This window comes from Marmota flaviventris, chromosome 10 (genome assembly GCF_047511675.1).
Source record: "Marmota flaviventris isolate mMarFla1 chromosome 10, mMarFla1.hap1, whole genome shotgun sequence".
Lineage (NCBI taxonomy): Eukaryota > Metazoa > Chordata > Mammalia > Rodentia > Sciuridae > Marmota > Marmota flaviventris.
In genome coordinates, this window is record NC_092507.1 from 119,204,428 (window position 1) to 119,220,456 (window position 16,029).

Here is a 16,029-nt window from a genome sequence, read left to right on the forward strand (position 1 = left end):
CCGCAGCTGTGCCGGGAGCGGGGTCTGGCCGGCTCTGCCCCACCGCGCTCCGGCCGGCGCCCGGCACCCCCTTAGGAGCCTCGCCTCAGGTCCGTGGCCCGGCCCCGTGGGGGTCAAGAGGGTAGCTCTCCCGACTACCTGCTAGGCAGCGTCCAGCTCCCCGATCCCAGACCCCAGCGAAGCGCGGGCGGCAGGAGCCAGCAAGACGTTTTATTAAACGGGAAGGTGGGCGGAAGCCAGAGGTACGCCTCTCACTCCGCGTACTTAAGGTCATCGTTGCTGTCGCTGTAAGCAGAGGAGGAGAGCTCCTCGCGGGGTGTGCAGACCGGGCACAGATTCTTCATGTCGTTCCAGCACGACTGGCAGTACACGGCATCGCATTCTGGCGTTGGGCACACGTAGGACTCGGGTGTCTCGGGCGCCTGGCACACTACGCATCGCCGGCGCAGCCAGCGGCGCAGGAGCGGGCAGCGGTGGTGCAGGGTGTCCACCAGGTGGTGGCGCTGTTAGGAGGTGGCGGTGGTTAGTGCCAGTCCGGAAGTGAGAGGAAGGAAAAAGGGATGGCCAGGGGCTCGGGACAGGCCTGTCTGAGGTCCCAAGGACTAACGGTGCCCACGTGTTGGAGGGGACTGGGTTGAGCAAAGAAGACCCTATGGCAGTAGGTCCCGACTTCAGAATGGAGCCTGGACAGGCTGTGGTCTCCAGGGCCACCGTAGGGATATGTCAGAACACTGTCATTTGCATTTGTGAATCATCTTATTTTGTTCCCCCGGTGAGGCTGAGAAGTGGGTAGGGCAGACAGACTGACTATTATTATCCCCACTTAACAGGTGAGAAAGGTGACTCTCTGGAAAGATGAAGTGACTCTTCTAAAGGCATGAGGACAGTAAATCAAACCTGGCCCGATCCAGGTCCCCTGATTCCAAATGACAAGCCTTGTTATCTTTAGGTTCCCCACCTCCACACACCCTTTCCCCCCACAATTGCAAGGTTTCCTCTACAGGCCATTTTTGTCAGGTACCTCTTTGCCTCTCTGCCTGCCAGACTACAGGAGTTCTCCTGGGTTTGGCCTTCAGAGGCTTCCATTATCTGTCTCTCTGTAGCCTCTGTCCTACCTCCCTGGATACCGCCTCTTCTGTCCGCCTTCTCCTTAGCCCAGCCCATGGCACTGGGCACTCCCTTGAGGTCCAGGTCTTTGCACTTAGTTTAGAATGCATGTCCCTTACACTGTGTGTGTGTGTGTGTGTGTGTGTGTGTGTGTTGCTGGGGATGGAACCCAGAGCCTGTGCAGGCTACACAAGTGCTTGACCACTGAGTTACTTTCAGTTTACTTCAGGACAAGGTCATGGAATCCCAGGATGGTCATTTTTTCATCAGACATTCATTTGGTCTCTATTGTGTGTCACGGGGGACCAGGGAGGTTTAGGCACTGGAGGAAAAAGCTTATGAGCTTTCTCATCTCTGTGAACTTTGTGAGGGTTGACTAAACCAGTGTGGCTGCCATTCATTGTTCTGCTTATAATGCTGGGCCCTGCGCTGAAAGACTGGAGTAAATTAACTCAATTCAAAAACAACTTTATAGGCTGGGGGTATAGCTCAGAGACAGAGGATGCCTCTTGTGAGACCCCTTCCATTCCCAGCATGGTACACACACACACACGCGCACACACACACACGCACACCATGTATGGCAGATATTGTCATCACTATCATTTCTGTTTCAGGTGAGAAAATTGATGCTTGGAGAGTTGTTCATTTGCCCAGAGGTAGACAATGACAGCAAACACTCATCCAGAACCATGTCATGTAATCCTTACAACAACCAGATGAAAGCCAGGCGTGGTGGTGCATACCTGTATTTAGGAGGCTGAGGCAGGAGGATCATGAGTTCAAAGCCAGCCTCAGCAACTTAGTGAGGCCCTAAGCAACTAAACGAAATATAAAAAGGGCTGGGGATGTGGCTCCATGGTTAAACACTCTGGGTTCAATCCCTGGTACCAAAAAATAAAACAAAACCAGATGGAGTCGTTAACCACATTTCACTGAAGGGAAAAACCAAGGCACAGCAGTTAAACAAGGTGCTCCACTGGGAAGAGCTAGGGTTCAAATCCTTTTGACATCTGCCGGCCACTCTGATCTCTAGTGAGAGGGCTTCCCCATTCTTCAGAGCAAGAAAATGAGGCCTAGTGAGGACCTTGGCCAAGGTCATGCAACTTTTTTCCTAGGGATTTCCTAGGGATTGAACCCAGGAGTTCTTTACCACTGAGCCAGGTCCCGGCCCATTTTAGTTTTTGACAGGTTCTCACTAAGTTGCTGAGGGTCTTGCTGAGTTTGCCCAAGACAGGACTCAAACTTGTGATCCTCGGGCCTCAGCCTCCTGGAGTGTTGGGATGACAGCACGCACCCCCGTGCCCAGCTTAGGGCTCCTTAACAAGAGCATGTCGACTAGAACCTGGTTCTCCAGACTCCAGACTTGGCGCTGTGCCCATACGCCTCATGTGCCCGTCGGAGGCCTTCCTGACCCCCGCTTCCCCTCCTCTGAACTGCACTGAACTAGTTGAAGTCCCCTTAGCAGAACCAGTGCTGTGCCTTGGTCCCCTCTTTCTGATGAATCCCCTTGATTTCCTTGTGCCAGGCCGCATCAGGTCTTTTTCTTTTCTTTTCAAAGCTGGGGACTGAACCCAGGGTGCTCTACCACTGAGCTACATCCCAGCGCTTTTATATGTGTGTGTGTGTGTGTGTGTGTGTGTATGTATATATATATATATATATATATATATATATATATATATATATATATATATATATATTTTGAGACACAGTCTTGCTGAATTGCCCAGGCTGGCCTCAAACGTACAATCCTGCCTCAGCCTCCTGAGAAATTAGGATTATGGGTATACACCTGCACCCAGATTCTGATCCGCTCTCTTCCTGCTTCCAGATGGCCCACTGACCATCTCACACTGGGCTAGTCCTGGGTCTGAGGATGGACACTGCTCTGACCCAGGAACTAGCATGAATCGGGACACTCAGTTCCTATAGGCCTAGGGCTCTGGTGGGAGCTTAGTGGACTGAAGGGAGATGGCCCTTGTCCCACAGTCCTCGGTGCCAGGCACAGCCGCGGGGCGCACATGGTTGGACTTACTGGACCCCTCTGCTGTTGAGCGCGCCTTATGATGAGAGCCCTCCTCAGTTTGGTGAAAGCTGCTCTCTTCCTCAATAGATCATTGTAGAGGAACAGGACCCGCTTCTTCTCTCGCTAGGGGAGGGAGAGCAGTTCAACCATGGTAGCAGTGTGGAGGGGGAAAATGGCGTGGTAGGGAGCTGTGTGCGTGTGTGCGTGTGTGTGTGCATGTGCGCGTGTGGGCCTGGAAAGCTCTGGGGAGGGTCATACCTTGGGGAAATAGAAGGCTGCAATGACCCTCCGGAGCCGGTAGCCGAAAGCCTGGGCTAGGCAGAGACACACCAGCAGGACAATGGGCAGTGAGGCCCTCCAGTAGGCCCTGGCATCCATGCACACGGGCTGGGGCAGGCAGGCTAGGAAGGGGGAGGCCTGTCAGCAGGTCAGGGCCATCCTGGTTGACTCCCTAGCCCTGTGGGAGGCGCAGAGCAGGACTGGATTCCCCTGCTCAACATGGAAGCTACTAGACCATCCGGCTGTTTGCTTAACGTGATACCCATCCTGAAAATCCACATCACGGCAGAAACTTCCGTTGGACAGCACCGCTCTAGAGGGCTGGGACCTGTGGCCCTAAGACTCTAGACCCCCAGACTGGACTTTTCTGACCAAGCTCTCCTTGAGGATGTGCCAATTCCTCCAGCTCAAGCATGCCAGCCCCATCTCTCCACCCCAGGCCCAGTCAGACCCTCAACTCTCTTTTTTTGGTGCAGGGGATCAAACCCAGGGCCTTGTGCATGCAAGGCAGGCCATCTACCAACTGAGCTCCGTCCCAGCCCAGTCCTTCAGCTCTTTACCTTGGATCTTTTGACCCAGTAACAGTGTCCACTTTATGCTGAATACAGCCCTTGCTGCTCTGCCACTGCAACCTATTTTTAAAATGGACATTTCTTTCTCCTCCTCTCTCCCTGCTCCTCCCTAATCTCAGGGGAAACAGGATTACCTTTGTTCCCCATCCTTGGCAGAGTTATCTGTCCCGAGAGTACACACCCACCATAGGAACGAAGTCATCCAGACTTTGGGGATGGTAACAGAAGATCTCAGAAATGACTGTCTCCCAAATTAGCCAGTGAGTTACCACTCCGTGGAGAACACGTGGAATGTAGCCTTTGAGTCACCTCTTTAAAAAGCTCCCTATTCCTGCTGATGGGCAGAACCACAGCCTTTGGGACAGGAGTCCCCTGTGTTTCTCCTTTGCTAGCAAAGCAATAAAACTTCTTTTTCCTTTTTCTCAAAATCATATCCTCATTATTGCCATTGGGCACAGGAACCCAGCTCTCAGCAACGCCCCCCCCCCCCATTCCTCTAATCCAAACTTCCGGCATCACTCACGCAGGTTGTTTGATTCCACAACTGTGTCTGAGGAGGTGTTCAGGGCCCCAATGGTTTTCCGAAGAAGCCGGGCAAGCATGGAGTCTCCCCCTACCTTCACCTCCAGTTTATGACTGCCTGAGGCCAGATGAGGGGGTCAGGAAAGAGTGGGCGTTAAGTGGGTAGAGAGATGGACAGGCCGGGACTGGAGGTGGGGGAGGAGTCCATACTAGAAGTTTTGCTTGGTGGAACCCAGGAGTGCCCTCCCACTGAGCCACATCCTTGGCCCTTTTTATTTGAAGTTGCCCAGGCTGGGCTCTAACTTGGGAGCCTCCTGCATTAGCCTCCTGAGTCTCTGGGATTGCAGGCATGCTGGGCCTTGCCTGGTTTAGGACTTCAGGGAATCTTGACCCCTTCCTATTGTAAGTGTACAGGGTTGACTGAGGCCCATGTCAGTTTGCAGGGCTGAGATTTGACCTTGGGAGGACAAGGAGCCACAGGAAGCAGAGCAGAAGAAGCAGGAGGAGGTGACCGGGTGGGGCGGCTGCGTGGGGTGGGAGTTCCCCAGGGACTCTGCAGAGCCTGGGGGGGGCGGGCTCACTGCGGAAGGAGTACTGCTGGAAGGAGTGCTGGCGGATGGTGTCAAAGACCGAGTAGAGCGCCCAGTCCAGCCCGCACAGCAGCAGCAGCAGCAGCGCAATGGGCAGCGTGCCCAGGAGCTCCTTCCCCTGCACAAGGAGCCCAGGGTAGGGCTGGGCCACCACCTTCCCTGGCAGGGAGCACCCTCGGGTGCCCTTTGCCCCCCACCCTCAGCAGCCTGTGGCTGCGCCCCCAGCCCTGCGCCCTGGCTGTCCTCACCAGGTTCTTCATTTCTTGAGCCTGGATGGTGGGCTTGAAGGGGAAGACGACAGTTTCCTCCTCAGCCTTGCGGAGGGGCAGCAGAGTCTGTTTACCCTGGAAAACAGCCCGACAGAGGAACCCTGGGGCCTTTGCCCTCTCCCCTCTGCCCTCCTGGAGCTGAAGCCCACAGGGACACACAGCAAGGCAGGGCTTAGTGCTCACCAGCTTCCTCCTGCGCTCGTCGATCTGACAGAAGTAGGTGCTGATGTAGATGTTGTCAAAGCGAATGTCCCCGTTATAGCTGTCCATGTAGGAGAAGCACCTGTGGACGGGTGGCTCCGGATGTGCCATCTTCCGCTCCAGGGTTCCTCACCCACCCGACCAGACACTGAGCCGCCCACCAACCAGGGTTCACTGAGCACCCGTAGGTTCTGGGCTCTGTGCTAAGCGGTGGTCATGACTAGGGAAGGAGGCTCCGGCCCTGCCTTCCAGCTGTCCACCCTCGTGACTGCTGAGCCACAGTGGCTAGAGGAGGGGAGTGGAGGCTTGGACAGAGGTGGGTGTGCACATGTGAGGTAGGGGCTGCGGGCATCTGGCAGGATGAATATCACGCGAGGCACAGAGACGAGACACTCCTCTAGGTTGCGGGAATCGCAGCGCACTGTGACTCCCACGTTCTCTCCCCAAGTCCCTGCCTCTCGGCTTTGCCCACAGCCCGTCTCCTACCTCAAGCAAAACTCATCCAAAGCTACCACTTTCCTTTTCCCTGGCTCATTCATGCACTCTCGCCCTTGCCTGGCTCCCCCTGAGTTCCACAGTGGTGTTGGCTTGTGGGCATGTGTAGCCATCCTTTATGTGTCTCCCCCAATCCCACACAATGCTTCGGTTCCCTAAGGGAAAAATGTTAATTGTTGGGAATGTATTCTACACTGTGAAAGTACATTGAATAAACTCGGTGAAGTGTGAAACATAAATTCCAATGCTATTGGTTCTGGGACCCTGTAAAAATCCCATCTTTGCCTGTTAGAAATACTATAAATGCAAAGGCAGAGTAGGAGCGCCCCCTTGTGGAGAGACCTACTGTTACCCTGCTGGGGCTTCCTGTCCCTTTGGTGTATGACCTCACCCAGGTAGAAAGCCTGGAAATGGCTTTTGACTTGTGCCTCCTTCCTTCCCTCCCCAAGCTAGCTCTGAGAACTGCTGTGCACTTGTCCTTCCTCCTTCCATCGCAGGCCAACTTCCTGCCCTGCCAACTCCACCCCCAGGCCGGCTCCCTCACTTCTCACTCAGGCTGGCTTCCTGGCTCCCAGGCTGCCAACTTGCAACCACCCCCAGATCAGCGCCCTCCTGCAGGGCTTTCCACACTCTTCTGGTCATGCCTACTTTGTCCCAGTCCTCCACCCCCGTCTCTGCCCTCTACACCCTGCAGATAACCAAGAGCCTGTTCAAGACATCACCCTTCCTATCCTTGACAGTGGCCCCTCACATGCTGCCTTTTGGAACCCAGTTATGGCCCTTCCAGAGGCACCTCCTCAGGTCTCACACCTGTCCCATAGCCAGTTCCTGGTCCGGCCCTCAAGAGCCGTCTCGGCCTTCCGGGTGTCTCTCTCACCACAGAGCTAGACCAGGAGTATCTGGAGGGCAGGAATATGGCTCATTCACCTTTGTCCTCTCCCGGGCCCTGGGTACACACGGAACCATTCACTTTTCTGTCTCTCGAGCCTCATGAACAGGGACAGAGAGCAAGGGCCCCCATGGCAGCCCTTGCCTAGCCTCTGCCCGTCTCAGGCATTTGGGGGTGGAGACAGGAAATAGAGGGTCCAGAAGTCGGCAGGGAAACCGGAGCAGAGAGAGGCCCAGGGTAGCCCCGCTGGACGCCAGGCTGGGTGGGGTAGAGGACTTTGTTCTAGATGGAGGGACAGTGGCTGCCAACGCAGCAGGCAGGAGAGAATGAAAGCAAAATTGGACGATAAAAATGGCACAAAGTCAGAGCCAAGGGAATATGAAGGGCAAGAGAAAAATCAAAAGTCAGAGCTAAATGTTAAAGAAAAAAGTCAGTATTGGGATAAAGGCTGGAAGGAGGTAGATAAATGAAGACCGTTGCCCTTTTAAGATGGTGGGAACCTGGGTAACATTTCTTCCCGCAAAAAATGCACCCGTCCTTTGACTTTCTGTAAACAACAACCCGGGATCATAAAAAAGGCAAAACCAGAGGCAAATGGCACTGGGGCTCAGAGCCGGGGATGGGCTCTGTCCTTCCCTCTTGACAGCCTCCCTCAGCATGGGGCTCCCGCCCCGGGGGAGGAAGAGGCCGCTCACGAGTGGAGGACCAGCAGGAAGGCGCAGGACATCAGCACGTGCAGCAGCCCCAGGGCCCACTCCAGCCGGGCTTCTTGCCGTTGCACGAATTCCCGCACCTCCGTGCTCACGTGCTGCCAGCTCAGGTTGACGCCCAGCACCGCGGCCTGCCTCTCCTCCTGCGGGGACACGTGCAGAGCAGCCTCCTGCAGCCCGGCCACACCAGCCTCTTCCACGCCAGCCCCAGGAGCCTCCGGGGACCTTCAGGACTTGTCCCTTTATCTGCTCACCTTGTTCTATGACAGTCTGGCTCCTCTGCACCTGTATTAGCCGACACCGTCTCTACCCGGATGACCATTTCCTCTCCAAGCCAGGTCCATGCCCACCAGAGTCTCCGCGTGATCGCCCCACACACGCCATCGTCCCTCCCTCCTGTTCCCCTCTCACCCCCAGGCACCTCTTACTTGGGCCTGTCTATCTTTCCTCTCTAATGCTGTCCCCCTTCTCCCTGTTCGCCCCCACACATCCACCCACGTCCGTGTCTCCTACCTTGATGTCAATATTGGCTGAAAATTCCTCATCCAGACCACGAATGGATTGGTTGAGGGAGTCGTAGGTCTGCCCAAAGTTGCCTTCCACTGGGATGCGACTGCGACACCAAACCTCCATCACTGACAGACGGTGGGACCAGGTCAGTGTCTTCGCTTGAGGCCTGCAGGCCTGGGCCTGGCTGGCCTGCCTGCCCTCCTGTGAGCCTCTTCAGCCTGATTTTTAAGAGTTTTCCGTCTCTCTGTCCGTGACGTTCTACCACACTGATTTCCTCCTACCCCCCACCTTTGGATTTTTCCTTCCGGAAACAAGGTCTGATCCCCGACTCCCAGTTTCACCTGTTCCTAACCACGCCAGATACTGATGAGGATTCCCCTCCGTACCAGCTCTGTTACCTGCTCCAGGTGCATTATATCCTTACGTCCTCAAAACCCCTAAAAAAGCCAGGTGGCGCACACCTGTAATCCCAGCAGTGTGAGAGGCTGAGGCAGGAGGATGGTGAGTTCAAAGCCAGCCTCAGCAACTGAGCCCTAAGCAGCTCAGAGAGACCCTGTCTCTAAATAAAAGACGATAAAGGGCTGGGGATGTGGCTCAGTGGTTACACCTGGTGCAAAAAACAATGAGCACTATAACGTGGATCTTTCAGATGAAGAGGCAAAGCAGGGCTTTGGCTGTAAGTCACTGGGGTCACAGAGCTGGTGGGTCCCTCTCCACATGATTGCTTTCCTGCCTCACACCTACGGAGGTCCCCTAGGACTCGGCTCCCCACCCTGCTGTCCCGTGCTGACCCTTGGCAATGTCACAGAAGAACTTGAACTTCATGGGCAGGCAGAACAAGTGGTTGAGGAGCGGGACTGAGATTCGCCGCATGCACTCCTGATGCTTTTGGTCAAACCAGCGATGGCAGCTGAGTATGGCCCGGTTCACCACATCTGCAGGAAGGGGTGGCGGTGTCTGAGGTCCCCACGCCCTGACCTGGCCCTCGGCGCTGTGGCCTGCCCCTCCCTGTGCTCCCCGGGGCTCCCTCACAGGAGCAGCGCAGCTTGGTCTTGAGCTCATACATCTTCTGGGTGGAGACGTGGAGTCTGGAGCGTGGGGCCCTGCGGGCCTGGGCACCTTGGGCTGCTTCTTCCGAGTCCGCGGCATCCTCAGGAACGAAGCCAGCCTCACTATTCACCTGGGCATCCAGGTCCTCAAAGGAGGTGGAAATGTTCTTCGTTTCTGCTTTCAACGATGCTCTGCTGCTCTGGGGTTGGAGGGAGGAAAGCAGGAGGCGTGGGGTCCGGGGCTTCTGCTCCCCAACCTTTCGTCACCAGGTCATACTCGGGCCTACAGGGAGCTAGCCCATGGCCCGGCCTCTCCTCCCAGCGGCCCCGGGGCCTCCCCTCTCCCCAGCTGCCCACTGACCTCCCAGGCCTCCAGGACCTCTCAGGCTTCCCATTCCACATCCTTACTGGTCCTTGGACTTCTCTCCTCAGCCCTGACCTCTCAGATCATCATGCCATCTGAATCCCCAACTGCCCAGCCCTGGGGTCCCATCTCCCCAATGTCCCTTCTCTTCAACACTTCAAAGCCCGCTCTTCAAAGCCCAAGCGCCATTCCCAACATTCTGGTTCATCTACTCGGAGCTCGGCCCACTCAGGTATTTGGAAAGATCCGTGGGGCATGTCCTAACAAGGGGCAGGGGTTTCCTGGAACTCGGAGCCCCAGGACGGGGCATTTTCCTTATGTGCGTGGGAATGGTACTGGGACTGAACCCCGGGTGCTTGTCACTGAGCTACATCCCCAGCCCCTTTCATTTTTTTTATTTTGAGACAGGGTCTCACTAAGCGGCCCAGGTAGAGTTCAGGCTTGTGATCCTCCTGCCTCAGCCTCCTGAGTCTCTGGGATTACAGGTGGGTGTCACTGTACTCAGCAGGTCTGGGCATATTCTGCAATGTTTGGGGACAGTTCCGAAAAAAAAAAAACAACAAACAAAACCCCAGAAACTCGCCGTATCCCCACTAGGAAACTGCAAACCCAGGCCACAGGGAAAGGGACCCCCCGGCCTCGTCTGTGCAGAGTCCTGACCAGTAGGTCCTTGAACACTGCTCGCAGGGGGGCTGTGGAGATGCGCCAGGCCGCGCGGGCGTTCTTGATCTGATGCTCCGCGGTGCAGCCCAGAGATGCTATCACTTCATTGAGGTTGTGCTGCAGATTGGCCACTGGCCCTGGAGGAAGAGGCCCCGTCGGTCACTTCCCTGTGGGGCCAGGACTTTCTCAAACGCATCCCTAGCTCCTCTGCGTGGAGCAACCCCCTCCTGGCACTGTGCAGTGACGGGCCAAGAAGCCTTGACTCTTTCTCCTGGTCAACTAGGGAGGTCCGGGGGTGGGGGGTTAGGGACACCCTGTGAGCTGCCACAGCTCAGATTAGAACCACCCCCCTCTCTTTTTTCTCTGTCACCAGGCCCGGTCCCCATTGGACGTTCCACCCAGTGTCACTAACTGGCGCTCAGGAACACCCCTCACCTGCGTAGATAGCAGCCAAGGCGTATCCCAGGATGAACAGCCTGCCCTCTTTGCCCAGCATCTTGGGCACTAGCAGGAGGCTGGCACAGCGGACGTGAGGGGACGTCCCCCAGCCTAGGGCTCCCAAGCCTGTCAGGAGAGCCCAGGGGATGTTGAGGCAGGGTGAGGAAGCCGCCTTGCCCGCCACGTTTACCAGATCCCCTACCTGTCCCAACTCCCTTCTGAACTGGCCACCATCCTGCCCTGGCCCCCACTGGCTCGGATGGCCCTTCTGGGCCACTCATTCATTCAACAGCCATTTACAGAGTGCCCGTCTCTGGAAGGGCAGGGAGAGGGGGCTAGAGACAGAAACGTCATGGTCGCTGCCTGACGGGCGTGTGTCTGGGCGTGCCTGTGTGTGTCAGGGAGGGAAACACTGGAGTCACACTTACTCTAAGTGACGAAAGAGCAGAGGACAAGAGGAAAATTCTGGAAAAGGCCCTCGTGCTCAGTGATGGAGAGAGGGCAGGGCCCCCCTCCACACCTACAGCACTCGGTCTCTGCCCTCCGGGAGCCCTCCTTCCCGTGCCCTACCCGTCCTGGTGGGTTTCAGCAGTGTCACCTGCGTCTCACTGTGGTCTCAAGGAGACAGTGAGCTGCCGAAGCTCATGACCCAGGGAGGAGACCTCAAGTCAACAAATGACTCCCAGGCTCTGAGCCAGGAGCCAAGGAGGGCGGGACACTTCTGCAGGGAGGGGTGGGGCCGGGGGTGGACAAAGGAGAGGACGTGTCATCGGGGCCTGGGGATGAGTAAGTGTTGTCCACAGGCCCAGATGACATTCCAGGCCCAAGGCCCAGCTTAGGCTGGTCAAGGACGCTAGAAGGTTCCTGTGCCCTTGGCAGGGTGTGCTCAGTGGTGGTCAAAGCAAAGCCCAAGCCCTTAGACGTCCTTGTTCCATCTCCACTGTCCTCTCAGGGTCCCCAAGACGTCTCACAGGGACCAGAAACTTCCTTGTTGTGGTGGCGCCAGGGATCAAACCCATGACCTGGAACTTCCCGGACCAGGTGCTCTACCTCTGAGCACCCGCCCCAGTCCCTGGCTGACTAGGTCCCTTCTGACTGGTCTTCCTCTTCCCCTCTTGCTGCTTTACCCTTCCATTTTCACAAAGCTGTTCTAGAATGATCCTGTTTAAAAAAAAAAAAAAAAAGCATAAATCGGATCCTAACCGTCCGGCCTGGAATCATCCGTGATTTTCTTCCCTGCTGGTGGGTAAAGCCCAGACTCTTGGACAGGGAAGGCCCCTAGATCTTGGCACTCGGGCCCCTGCCCACCTTCGGAAGTGATCTCATGCTCCTCGGCCGTCGCCCGCCGTGTCCACCCACCTGGCTGCCATTGCTCCTCTCAGGTGCCCTGGCTGCCAGGCCGGCATCGCCCCTCCCCTCTTCCTCAGTGCCGGCCCCACCTAGTCATACAGGTTTGTGGCAAAGCCCAGCGGGTGCCACCCTGCACTTTTCCTGCCTTCTCTCTTGCTAACACAGCTTGGGTTTTGTTCAAGGGCAGCGGCCTGGTCCTGCCCTGGCCCCTGGGGGGTAAGTCTGGACCTGTCTCAACCAATCACGGTATTACGGGACATTGAAAGGGACTTGTCCTGTGCTCCTGGTCTTGTGGCCAGAGACGCCAGCTGAGGACAATAGTTGACAAATAGTTGCCCTGTGTTTCAACAAAAAAAGCCCCGTGGAGCTTTTTGGTATCTTTTTTAGGTTTATCAAAAGAGAAAAACCAAGGCAGGGCACCGTGATGCCCACCTAATCCCAGGGGCTGGGAGGCTGAGGCAGGAGGATGGTGAGTTCAAAGCCAGCCTCAGCAATTTAGCAAGGCCCTAAGCAACACAGAAAGAGCCTGTCTCTAAATTAAATTTGCGGGGGGAGGGTGGTGATGTTGTGGCTCAGGGGCAGAGCGCTCGCCTAGCAGCCTAGCACGTGTGAGGCACTGGGTTCGATCCCCAGCACCACATAGAAATAAACAAATAAAAATAAAGGTGTAAAAACAGGGCTGGGGATGTGGCTCAGTGGTCAATCAGCCCTAGGTTCAATCCCTAGTACCAAAAAAAAAAAAAAAAAAAAAAAGAGCAAGATGAGTCTTTCCTTCCCCCACCAGCTAATTTATATAAAAAGACCAGAAATGTGAGTTTTCTCAAAGAGTAGAGTGGTTGGCATGGGCAGGAATCATCTATGGAGAGAAGGGGTGTCACATGGGCCTCAGTGGAGAGCCCAGGGCAGGGAGAGGGCAGACACGGTGCCCGCTGTCTCATTCGGCAGGCAAGGGGGTGAGCAATGCCTCCAACACACGTTGGGAGATGGCAGCCTGGAGCCACCCGTGTGGCCCTGCAAGCAGGAGGCAGCCTGTGGGGGAGGACCCCTAAGGAAGGAGGCGAAGGGGGCTTCCTTGGAGCTTATCCAGATAGAACCGCCCTCTGCAGGAAACTGGGCCGCTCAGCTACACACAGAGCCTCCAAAGAGACCATAAATGGGCTCTGAGAAGCCGGGGCTGCCTGCCACTCGGAGGGCCCCGGTGGAGGAATTGTATCAGCCCTGGTGACTTCAGACTTTGTCCCCTTTCCTCTGATTCTTCTAATCCGCTTTCTGACATCAGAAGAACCAGCAAGGGAAGGAAGTGGAGAAAAAAGTGAAACAGCAGCCAAGCCCCTCCTCACCGCAGCCCCCCACCCGCAGTGGGCCAGGCTGAGCAGGGGGGGAGGGGGGACACTGGAGAATGGGTGTGACCTTGAAATCCTGATGCAGAGAAGACTGGACTGCTTAATCCCTAAAAATAAAGCATGAATGTTGGAGCAGGACTGGGTCTTCCCCAAGAAAGTACCTGGAAAGCTAAGGGTCTGTGGGAAAGGTCATTATAGAACATGTGTGAACACGGTGGTCAGCGGAAAAGTGGTTTTTGTCCAGTGCAGGGGCGCATGCCTGTAATCCTAGTGACTTGGAAGGCTGAGACAGGAGGATGGCAAATTGGAGGCCAGCCTCAGCAACTTAGTGAGGCCATAAAATAGCTTAGTGAGTCGCTGTCTCAAAATAAGAAATAAAAAGGGCTTGGGATGTGGTTCAGTGGTTGAGGGCCCCTAGGTTCAATCCCTGGTAACACACACACACACACACACACACACAATGTAGTAATTTGTTCTGTGGTCTTGGTCTTGGCCTTCTGACCAAAGATTCTCGTTTATTCTTTCAATAAATTGGTGGCACTGCTAACTCCATTCCTCTTGCATAGGACAGGTTCAGGAAAGAGTGTGCCTTGTACTGATCAAAGAGATGTGAGAGAAAGCCTGCCAAGGAGATTAAAGGGAAATTTTCCTACTTCCATAAAAGGGATGTAAGAAAGGGAAACTCCTTCCTCTCTTTTCTGGTCTTTCGTATGGCAATGTGATGCCTGGAGTTGCTGCAGCCATTTTGTAACCTGAAGAGGAGTGATGGATGGATTAGGATCAACAGAGAAAAGAGAGAAGGACCCTGGGTCTGTTTCTGTTGCTGTCTGTGGTACTGGGGATTGAACCTGGGCCTCGATGCATGCTAGGTTAGCATTCGACCCCTGAGCCACATCCCCAGCCCAGGAGCCTGGCTCTTTGATGGGGTTGCTGAGCTGTTTAATTATGCACGCTCCAAAACCACCGCACCTTGAACCTCTTCGTTAAGTGAGATAATAAACTTCCTCTATGGTTAGACAACTTTTAGGTGGGTTTTCGGTTCTTGCAGTCCAGCATTCCGATGTCACCTTCAGGGCCAGAGAGCTGCCTGGCGCGTGTGACCCTCTACCTCCCTCTGTCCCCAGCACCACTGTGTGTCAGGGGTCACCCTCTCTGACTTGCCTTCCCTAACCGCCCTTCAGCCCCTTTCTGTCACATTCCTCAGTTCATGCCATTTGTCACCATCAGAAATGCTTTCTTGGGGCTGGGGCTGGGGCTCATGGTAGGCGCTCGCCTAGCAGGCGTGAGGCACTGGGTTCGATCCTCAGCACCACATAAAATCAAAATAGTGTGTCCGCCTAAAGCTAAAGATACATAAATAAATAAATGTTAAAAAAAAAAAGAAAGAAATGCTCTCTTTCTTTCTTTGATTTCTTTCCTCTTCTGCTGTTTGCCGTCCTAGGACTGAACCCAGGGCTTCGCTCACCTTAGGCTAACGCTCTGCCACAAGCTCGACCCACCCCCACCCCAGGAGTGCCCTTCTGTTTATCGCTCGCTGATTGTCACTCTCTCCACTGGAATCAGTGGGCGCCTGCCGGCCTGCCCGCGGCTCAGCCTCGCAGACGCTCAGTGATGCTGAATGAACGAGTGGACCATCTTCTCAGGAGGAGAAGGAAAGGCCAGGAGCTCAGAAGAGAGGGGGGTGAGGAGGGAGATGGGGTTTGCACTATCGCACGCGGCAGTCGGGAGTCCCTCCCGCTGTGGGGACTCCCTAAGGCCCAGGACAGGAAGGTGCCTTCTTATGTTGGGCCTCTTCCCTCGGGACCTCCCCCTGGAGGCCAAGAGGAGGCTGACGCCACAGAGGAACCAAGCTCTGATTCCTTCCCAGCAACCAAGACTGGGCGGCTGCAAGCGCCCCTGCAAGCACTGACCCACCAAGCCGTAGATGGCCACCATCTTCTGTTCCTCGTAGATGTCCATGGGGTTCACCAGGAGCTGGAAGAGGCCTAGGGCAGGGGTCAAGTCCAAGGTCAACCGACAGTCCTGGTCCAGTCCTGTCCACCCCCTGACCTTCTGCCTCCACCCTCACCTATGGCCAAGAGTCCCCCAGTGCCTGCTCCCAGCAGGAAAGCAGTGACCGGAAACTGGCCGGGCAGGCGCCACAGGAACTGGTGACAGGGGGCGGGCAGCCCCCAGCTCAGCAGCCGGTGCACAGCTGGGAGGTGCGGGGTGCAGCTCTCAGCTCCCCCGACCTGGGTGGGCTTCCTGGGGCAGGACTTGCAGGGGAGAGGCTGGGGGAGCTGGGGGGTGGCGGTGGGACCCTCGGGGACACTGGAGGTGTATAGGGACCCTGGAGAAATGGGGCAGGAGGGAAGGGGAGGAGGACAGGGCTGGGGCCTGGGTGAGGGGATGGGGACATGGAGGAGCCCCGGGGACGGGGTGAGGCCGGACGGGGTGAGGCCGGCCAGGGTTCGGGGAAGGCGCAGGTGACCGGCTCACTGGTATGGGGCAGTGTCCTCCGTCCTGCTGCTCCATTTGGCTGGCGTTTCATGGCCATCAGTCGGCTCTGGGGGACCCCGAACCCCATCCCAGAAGTCGCCTTCGACCTCCTCAGACTCCCCGTGAGAGGGGAGAGGCCCTGCCTCCTGCCTCAGCACAGCTGCGTCCCAG

The 16,029-nt window shown here is 56.0% G+C and overlaps 1 protein-coding gene across 8 annotated transcripts; it reads right to left on the bottom strand.

Annotated features, from left to right (window-relative positions):
- Nucleotides 1-189: 189 nt before the first annotated feature.
- On the bottom strand, nt 190-15,916 carry Dcst1 (DC-STAMP domain containing 1). Of its 8 annotated transcripts, XM_027921027.2 has the most exons (16): nt 15,859-15,916; nt 15,449-15,574; nt 15,291-15,365; nt 10,685-10,813; nt 10,247-10,386; nt 9,206-9,422; nt 8,965-9,108; nt 8,177-8,298; nt 7,649-7,806; nt 5,552-5,651; nt 5,348-5,443; nt 5,091-5,217; nt 4,511-4,627; nt 3,395-3,537; nt 3,146-3,259; nt 190-503 (listed from the first exon to the last, which is right to left on the bottom strand). In XM_027921027.2, exons 1-16 carry the CDS (start codon nt 15,914-15,916, stop codon nt 252-254), a joined length of 2,118 nt encoding a protein of 705 aa, XP_027776828.2. In that variant the 3' UTR covers nt 190-251. The 8 variants fall into 8 exon arrangements, with proteins under 8 accessions (XP_027776828.2, XP_071474488.1, XP_071474487.1 ...); XM_071618387.1 differs by lacking the exons at nt 15,291-15,365; nt 15,449-15,574; nt 15,859-15,916 and adding exons at nt 11,815-11,848; nt 12,047-12,184; XM_071618386.1 differs by lacking the exons at nt 15,291-15,365; nt 15,449-15,574; nt 15,859-15,916 and adding exons at nt 11,738-11,848; nt 12,047-12,184.
- Nucleotides 15,917-16,029: the final 113 nt, after the last annotated feature.